Raw genomic sequence first — 9,570 nt, 5'->3', positions numbered from 1 at the left:
ATCTAGGTGTTCACACAGACATCGTCATGGTAAATTTAGATTATGGCAAGAGCGAGGAAACAGAGGACCCAGTTTTGGTGTTTACTAAGACGAAAAAAGCTCGAGTGGCTTTTCTAAGCAAGTAGACAAATTAGGACTTGTCACTTCTAGTAGAGTAGATTAAAGACACTTTACTGTAGGTTCTTGGTTGATCCATAATTCCACCTTAGCTGTTGCTGCTTTCGAAGATCATTCACTGCTAATTTGCTTATTGGTCTATTAAGAAAGTGCATAGCTTTTGCCACCACGAGAGGAGGGTGTAATGGAAAAGTTAACAATGTAGTTATATCTACATTTACCATGGCTAATGTCTCAGTGCATGAATAGGCTTCTCACTGTGTAGCAGACGCTTCATAAACCCGAACAGAAGACTCAATAGTATTACGTCAATTCCTCTCACACATATTGCGTCACTTACCATTACACTGCATGTAGTCTCGTTTGTCCTCCCTGTTGTTTTTGTTTCACCACTTCTGCCAATCCGTCAGTCCTACATTTGAATTATGCCCCATTCCAGCAAACTTACTATTTTCATCCTTAGAATTTTTGTTCATTCTAGAAAGATATATCCTTAAATAAACCCCTTTCATTGCCTTGTCACATGTACTGGTTCCTTACTATTCATCCTCCCATGTTGCTACTACATTTTTCCATTTACTTTACCTATAATATTCATTCAGTATTCCATCATCTACCTCCCTTTCACTAATAGAAAGTAAAAACTTTTAAGGCCTTAGAACACTTAGGCTGCACTAGATTCTTTCCATGTGTCGTTTTTATTTTTGTATTCTGTTGATACTTCTCTAATTATCATCAATTAATTGTCTTAATACTTCAGTGGAAATCAAATGCTTGTGGTGTGTAACCTATCCCAAAAATATCACACACACACACACACACATATATATATATATATATATATATATATATATATATATATATATATACATATATATATATACATATATATATATATATATATATATATATATAAATATATATATATATATATATATATATATATATATACATATATATACATATATATATACATATATATATATATATATATATATATATATATATATATATATATATATATATATATATTTATGCTGTATACACACAGTCATCTCTCATGTTTTGCTCTTGCAGCCAAAGCCATCTCCATAGAGAAGGGGACCTTTGCCTGGGGACACGACGAAGATGATAGCAAGCCGGTCCTAAAGGATATTAATATTGACGTTGATGAAGGTTCCCTGGTTGCAGTCGTCGGTACAGTTGGTGCGGGGAAATCGTCTCTTTGTTCCGCTATTTTGGGAGAGATGGAGAAACTATCCGGAAGGGTTAATGTGAAGGTAAACTTTATCTTTCCTAGCGGATATTGGTTGTCAGACTGAATCTTTATGTTTATTGTGTCAGCAGGTTTTATTACATATTTGTTTGTTTCCAATGTGTTTATCTATTTACATAATACAATTTTTATATTATGATTCCTGACATAGTGATGTTACGTTATAATTGGAATAGTAGTATTCATGTATATATCGATCAATACAAATGGATTCTGTTTAATTTAAATTTGATGTTCTTTATCATTTCATAAAAGGTAATTTCACTGATTTAAAATATGTGGTAAAAATTTGTTTACAAAATCCAAAAATGATTAACTGGAATTCTTTCTGGGTTGTTTCTCGTCATGTGTGGAATATTGATCAAAATCTTCTACTGAGGTATTAATACTTTCCCTCTGATTTACAGGGACGCATTGCATATGTAGCCCAGCAAGCATGGATTCAGAACGCCACTCTGGAGAACAATATTTTGTTCAACAAGGAGAAGGACGAACACTACTACAAGAAGTGCATCAAGACGTGTGCTCTTGAGGCCGATCTTGAAATGTTACCTGGCGGGGACCAGACGGAGATTGGTGAAAAGGTGAAGAGCTGTTCCGGTTGAGTGTCTCTTTCATAAGACACTATTGGAATCGGAATCTTGTATAGTATATCTGCCATAAGTGGCTATTAGTTATTGTGATCCTTAGATACAGAACTCTTATAAATGATTGGATATTGGAGAATGTCTGATTCATTTCGTGCATAGGAAAGCATATTGATTCATATTTTTCTTTTTAAAAAGTTGTTTATATAATGTCGACTCTGCATGCTTTTAAATGTTATATTTTTAATCTCTTCAGATCAGTGTGTTTTTTAACTTAGTTATTCATTTATTTGTTGGTTTATTTAATGATTAACTTAACAACTTATCCCTTTATTTCTGCAGGGTATCAACCTTAGTGGCGGACAAAAGCAGCGCGTTAGCTTAGCAAGAGCTGTTTATGCCGACAACGATATATACCTGTTAGATGATCCCTTGAGCGCTGTCGACTCCCACGTAGGCAAACACATCTTCGAACAAGTCATAGGGCCTCAAGGGATGCTCAATAAGAAGGTCGGGAGTTCTCTTTGTCTTGTTTTAGTTTCCCCTTTTCACATTTTCTTTATTACCTCTCTGTATTTTTACACTTTCATTAAATACACGTTTTCTTTCAAGGATTTCTTACTGTGAAAGGAACAAGGCTTTCATTTTTCTTTATAATTGCTAAAGAAGATAATGGTTCTGTTATTTCCATTTTATTTCTTGTTTTATTAATCATTTTTCTCTGATTTCTTAGGAAGTAACAATTTTATTACTCTCCCTCTTTTCACAAGTACTGCTTCTCTTGTTTCTACCATTCTCTTATGAGAAGTCTTCAATCATAAGACTTATTTTATGTTTCCTAATAAGTAATCAGTATGATGATAATGTTTTACTTATTTTAATCTACTTTTTAGTCCATTGTATTTACTTATTTATGCCATTTTATTTGGAATGCTAAAAAAAAATCTGGAAATGCAGAGAAAAGGGTAATGATTCTCATAGTTATATATTTTCTGAGGTTCTGTTACGTTTTGTTTATATCTAGGCCTACAGTTTCACGACTCCAACTCATTTTTGCTGTTTGATAATAATAATAATAATAATAATAATAATAATAATAATAATAATAATAATAATAATAATAATAATAATAATAATGCTACTATTATAATGATAATAATGTTAATTATTTTACTGTTATTATTATCACCCTCGCTACTACTATTGGTTATGGTGCATTTTGCAACTATCCCTACTACTACTAATCAACTATTACACCTACTACTACTACTTCCACTAATGACAATGATAACGTTACTATGTCCTAGCCAGTAATGACCCCAAAACATTTTAACAGACACGTATATTGGTGACGCACAGCGTGACCTACCTGCCACAGGTGGACAAGATCATAGTTCTTAAGAATGGCGTTGTGACAGAACACGGCACTTACGCTGAGCTGGTGTCCAAGAAGGGAGAGTTCCAAGCATTCCTGCTGGAGTACCTGTCGGAGGCTGCAGGCGAGGAAGTCGATGAAGAAGGTTGGTCGATTGACGAGGTTACAAGTTTTTTTTTTTTTTTTTTTTTTTTTTTTTTTTTTTTTTTTTTTTTTGTAGACTAAATGTCGTTGGGACAGGCATCCTATTGTCCATATCTATCCCAGAACTGAAGGATATAATAAAAACTGGAGGAAACATCCTTTAGATTGAAGGAATTTGTAAAATTCTAAGTTTGATAAAACTCATACGCTAACCTCATCTTAAGGGGTCATGTTCCTAATATGGGGTCCATTATTCATTTAAGCAAGAGGGGAGCATAGGTTAAATCATCTGGCCTTCGGATAGACCATCACTGAGGCCTTTGTTTAGGAAAGTAAATCCTCCCTGTCATCTCTTCTTAGGTCAAATTGTAACAAATTTTGTCTCTTATCATATTATAGTTTCTATTATAAGTTTAGCAGTGTTTCCTCTTTAGACAACTCGTTTTTAAATAGGTTTTTCCCAGCTACTTTTGTGGAACTTTAACCTTATCTCCATTGAGTTCAAACATAGACAGAGGTTCCCCTTCTTATTGTTGTCACTTTATTGTCTTATTCTATTCTAATAGTAAACAAATATTCTTCCTTTTATCTTTTCATATCTGATCAATTGCAGACCTAGAGGAGATCAAGAACCAGCTAGCTGACAACATGGGTCATGAAGTGTTTACGAGACAGATCTCACGCATCTCTGAGAAGAGGGACAGCGAGAGCGAAAGTATACAAGACCTGGAGAGAAGGTAAAAAGCTCAATTCTTTTACTACATTTGCTCGAAGATGGATAGTACACTTTATATAATGGGGTACGATACAATAACATAAGGATTCTGTGTACGTGCTTGGAATGACTCCTTTTAATATTAAAGCTGCAACTTATGCAATGGGGATCAATGTACTACTACTACTACTACTACTACTACTACTACTACTACTACTACTAATAATAATAATAATAATAATAATGATGATGATGATGATGATTATTAACCTTTTAGTGCACCCCTACCAAATGATTATTATTATTATTATTATTATTATTATTATTATTATTATTATTATTATTATTATTATTATTATTACCTAAAGTTTAGAATGTGCTATGATATGGTGCAGTATATATAAGTGGGATTGATATACTACTGATGAAGCTTCTGTTTAGATGCATGAAATGATTAAGAGACTCGGGAAGTTTTAAACCGTTTGTTGATTTTTGGCAATTATGATAGTGATATATTGTGAAATCAAACTACGCAAAAGGAACCCATCGTTCACAAACATATCAGTCATTGAGAATCAGTTTGTAAATTAATTCTATCAGCTATTGTAACTTGCAAATTGATCCATTTATTCCCAATCGATATATGTTGTTCAGTCGCCTTTAATAGCCCTATGACATAAATGTTCCAGCCCCGAAAATACTCGAAGCAGCATTCGTCAGAGAGTGAAGAGAGTAAGTGAGAGTGAAAAGACAAAGGAAAAGCTACCTCCTGCTCCACCTCATCAGGCAAAGATTGGCGAGAAGCTAATAGAAGTGGAAAAAGCTGAAACTGGGAAGGTAGGCTAAATGTGGTTTTGCATAATTTTGATATTATACTCAACTAGTCCCAATTGGAGAAGATAGAGTTCTTTTATCTTGTATGACCAGTCACGAAGTTTGAAATGTCATTATAGATTTAAATTGTACATTTGCAGGACAAAATTGAAAAGGTAATTGTGATATCCCCATATTTTCTCAGTCTCTACTTGAAGATGTAGATGTATGCTCATTAAACTAGACAAGTACTGTCTTAAAAAACAATTTGATTTTTCTGCAGGTTTCGGCAAATGTCTATGCCTATTACATCAAAGCCGTGGGAGTGGTAGCAGTTACCCTGACTTTCATCTTCGGCGTACTTGCCCAGGTTTCGACTGTGGGATCCAACATTTGGCTCACTGCCTGGTCGAATGAGAACATCACCGATGGTGAAGCGCAGGACCCGGCAGTTAGAGATTTATATTTGGGGGTGTATGGGGCACTAGGAGCCATTCAAGGTAAATAACTGAGCATGGGAAGTCAGAAGTACAATTTTATTATATGTGACGTCTAAGAGAAGTTGTCATGAGCAGACTTTTTGTGTTTAATTTTCTATACCGAGTCAAGACAGGAAATTGGTTCTCTCCATCATCTAGCTTGTGACCTCTCTGTCTGAGTTCTTAGAGTATAAATCTTTGTACTAACCTCCACCCAACTACTTCCATTCCAACTACTTTTCAACTCTACTACTCTATGTCTCAGTCTGCTTTCAAGACTCTACAGCTTTCTCAGTTTTAGTACGATCTTACAATTACTCTTCAGTATGGTAGGTAAAGAGAATGAGGCAATGGGTACGTATATTATTGTATCTATTGTGATGTTTCTTCTTTGGAATTTTATATGAATTCATTTGTCATTATGACAAATTCTCAGAGAAACTTCCTTCAAACAGAGTAAGGTAAGTGGAAGAAGCACCTGAATTGGATTTAGAATAACCTTCATGAAATATATACTCAATATCCTTTTAAGACTGTAATCAGATCTAAACAATTATATAGATAGTTTTACCTTTGCTATTTTATGCAAGCAAGATTTGATCAGCACATAATTAAGATCACTGCAGGAAACTGCAATAATGTCTATTTTAGAATTTTAAGATGTTATTAATTCAAAGTACTGTACCTTTATATACTGTGAATTATTGTGATTAGGGTTAAAGCTTATGAAAGACTCAAATTCCCCAAACTTGAGAAATTAGGATGGTGACTGAAAAGTAAAGGTTTGAAATACTTATACTTTAATGAACAATTTCTAAATTCACTCATTTTATTTATATTTAAACCGCTACGGTATTTATATTGATTGGGAGATTTGGATATCAAAATTGATGTATAGATTAGTTTTGGTAATATTTGTTTTCAATGTGTCACTAATGACCTTCCTATATATAATTTTATATTATTATGTTAACTTGAGACGTCTGGTTGACTAAACAGAATTATTTCTTATCTATAATATTGAATGCCTGAAGATTAGTATGTTTACCATCCTTCTCAACTAAATTCTGAGTACAGTACTTTGAGATCTCTGGGGCTTAAAAGTCTATGTATTCTTGAGTCTCTTTCGCATCTAATGCTGAAAGCATGGCTATGCACACCTGGTAGACAATGCTTCAAACGTACTTTCTAGATTCAATACTGGTCTAAAGATCTGTAGGCTTATAAGCTGTAATCCTTCCCCGGATGCTTCCAGCCGTGACTACCATGATCGGATCTCTCGCAGCAACAAAAGGAACAATATATGCGTCAACAATCCTACACGCTAATTTACTGAGAAATGTTCTGCGAAGTCCAATGTCCTTTTTTGACGTCACACCCGTCGGTCGTCTAGTAAACCGATTTGCCAAAGACCTGGACACTATAGATGTTATGCTCCCTGCAAACTTTAGGTCATGGATGGCCTGTTTGCTGTCGGTAAGAGCCAAACTTCATCCGCGAAAATTTAAGTGGGTTTTTGATTCACTAGTCAAATGGCTTCGTTCTTGTTAAACAGTGCGTGGGAATTTTGCTTTTTTTTATCTTGCTTCCAGGAGACTGATGTGGGACTTTTAGTTTCCAATGAAATGTTGACCAATATATAAATGTTCGACTGTGTCTTACTAGTCAAATGTCTTCGCTCATGTTAGGCATTGTGTAGAAGTGTGAAGTATTTTGTTGGCTTATTTTGTTTTGAGATTGGTGTTGGATTTTATATTTCATGTGGAGTGATAAAATTTGGGATTTTTTGTTAGTTTCTGGTGATGATTCTTATAAAAAAAAGACTGTGTAATACTTTAATAGTTCACTTTAATTGCAAGTGTTTAACTGTAACATGTTCCTCTATAATTATGTGTTACCATATAAAAAAATTTTCCTGGCATGTTTTACCATCTTGCCACCAAAATTTGAACCAATCAACTTGGATTTTTGCAATAATCAACCAGTATTTTCTTCATACTGATATGAAATTCTAAAGATACATTTTCAATTTACCTTTGCACAAATTCAATCACGTTAAACTTCAAATTTTACTGATTTCCCTGACAAAATTAACTACAAAATTCAACATTTGGTGCCATAGATGCTTCAAGTTGACTTAGAATTGTCCTCTTATCACAATGCTTTTGATAAGCACCTCATAATAGAACTGATGTCTACCCAAAACAGCCATCTTTGTCCTGGCCGAGTCCTTTGTCATGTCCTTTAGCACCCTGGAGGCTGCCAAGATCCTGCACAACAACCTGCTGGAGAACATGTTGCACCTTCCCATGGCCTTCTTCGACACGAACCCGATCGGTCGCGTGATCAATCGGTTCGGGAAAGATGTTGACACAATGGACAATGTCTTGCCTATGAGTTTGCGGTCTTGGCTAATGTGTTTCTTGTCGGTATGTTGCTCATGTGCAGATTATTTTGTTCTTGTGTTTGCTGTAAATAGTATGTATTTTGTAGTTGTACATGAGTGTTTGTTGGTGCATTTATGTAGGACATATAAATGCTGTAGGTTTATCCTTTTTGTTTATGTGGCTTTTTTTTTTCTTTAAATACTCATACTGTAGATATTGGTAGGCTATTTCTTTGCAGAAAATGTGTGTATGCTTTTCTTTACGTTACTATGTTAAGGATTATATGCCACAGATTCTTACATTTTGTTGAGATTGCATAACTAATTTAAATGTAGGATGTTCTCAATATCACATCCCTCAATGAGCAAAGAACCCATCGATAGTTGACTCTAAACAATCTACCACTGTGAAGATAAATTTTAAAACACTAAATCAAATATTGTTATGGCAACACATATTTGATATAGTTTACAAATAGTATTTTCAGCTTATTTGCTGTACGACAAATCAGCGAGAACTTAATTTTTTTTTTTCTTTTGTCAGACAATGAAAGAGATGTTATGAAATCTGTACAGATGGCTTGGGCTAATCTGGAGAGTTAGGGCATAGTTGCAAAGCTTATTAAATTCCCAGTTCTAATTCAAATTATTCAATCAATCCTTATGACTTTGTAATAGGCCTTTTCATTATAGATTAACGCTTCATTCTGTTTTATTTTTTAAACATATTAACTAGATACCAGTAAGACCTTGGTAAATATCACCTAATTCAGAAGAAGTTGATCTAAATGTGGTGTTTCAGGATATCGATTTCTGGCATCTTGGAAAGTTTGTCACCAAACTTTGCTTTGAAAATCTAAAATTGATGTCAAAAAATAGTCACACAGCTTCTTATTAGTGAAACTACATCTCTGTGAAGAAGTGTTATCAAAATTTTACCGGTAATATACTTCCAAGATGATGAAAAGTCACAGAAACCCAGATCGCGTTAGACCACAAAAAAGCCAGCAGATATTCAACACCGTTTGGAAAGGCGTCAGACATATGATTTGATTTTGCATACCAATGATGAGGATATTTAGTAAAATACTTGGTTTTCATCTGCTTAGAAGATTACAAGTAACTGTTTTAATATTCTATTGAAATTTTTTGTAAGTAAAAGTCTTTGATATTACTTGATTATTTCATAATCACGATTTTGAGAGTTGTTTTTATTTGCTATTATCTTTTTATTTAACATAGTCTCGATCAGCAATACGAAATGAACATGTTCACACAAACTCTCATTTGTTTCTTAAACTGTTCTGTCTTGTCTAACTCTCTCTCTTAACATAAAAGGTCTTATCAACGTTTGTTGCCATCATCTACGCGACGCCAATCTTCGTTGTGGTCATCATCCCTACTATGATCATCTATTATTTTGTTCAGGTGAGTCTAGTTCAGGGTCAAGGTCAGATTAATAAGTTTAAGATCAAGAGCAAAGGTCAGAATATTAATATGCTTAAGGACAAGGTCAGATGATAATATTCAAGGACAGGGATCAGGGACAGACTATTATTATGCTTTGCCTCAATGATTTAGGTCAGATTATTATCATATTCAATGCCAAAGTTAGGTTCTTATTGTTATCAAGGTCAAGGGTCAAGATTAGATTATCATTATGTGGAAGATCAGGTTG

General features: G+C 34.1%; 1 protein-coding gene across 4 annotated transcripts in view; it reads left to right on the top strand.

The window, feature by feature from the left end:
* LOC137648671 (multidrug resistance-associated protein 1-like) overlaps positions 1 to 9,570 on the top strand; it is a 105,728-nt gene that overhangs the window by 88,582 nt on the left and 7,576 nt on the right. For 2 of the 4 annotated variants that reach the window (XM_068381682.1, XM_068381681.1), the window contains exons 14-22: positions 1,195 to 1,397; positions 1,801 to 1,977; positions 2,323 to 2,490; positions 3,317 to 3,500; positions 4,113 to 4,236; positions 4,904 to 5,051; positions 5,311 to 5,527; positions 7,715 to 7,935; positions 9,231 to 9,320. In XM_068381682.1, the coding sequence (XP_068237783.1) occupies positions 1,195 to 1,397; positions 1,801 to 1,977; positions 2,323 to 2,490; positions 3,317 to 3,500; positions 4,113 to 4,236; positions 4,904 to 5,051; positions 5,311 to 5,527; positions 7,715 to 7,935; positions 9,231 to 9,320 (1,532 nt within the window). Of the gene's footprint in view, positions 1 to 1,194; positions 1,398 to 1,800; positions 1,978 to 2,322; positions 2,491 to 3,316; positions 3,501 to 4,112; positions 4,237 to 4,903; positions 5,052 to 5,310; positions 5,528 to 6,761; positions 6,983 to 7,714; positions 7,936 to 9,230; positions 9,321 to 9,570 lie in introns of all 4 variants that reach the window. The other 2 variants (XM_068381680.1, XM_068381679.1) reach the window with 1 other exon arrangement.

The sequence above is a fragment of the Palaemon carinicauda genome, chromosome 10 (genome assembly GCF_036898095.1).
Source record: "Palaemon carinicauda isolate YSFRI2023 chromosome 10, ASM3689809v2, whole genome shotgun sequence".
Lineage (NCBI taxonomy): Eukaryota > Metazoa > Arthropoda > Malacostraca > Decapoda > Palaemonidae > Palaemon > Palaemon carinicauda.
This window is presented reverse-complemented; position numbering and strand designations above follow the sequence as displayed.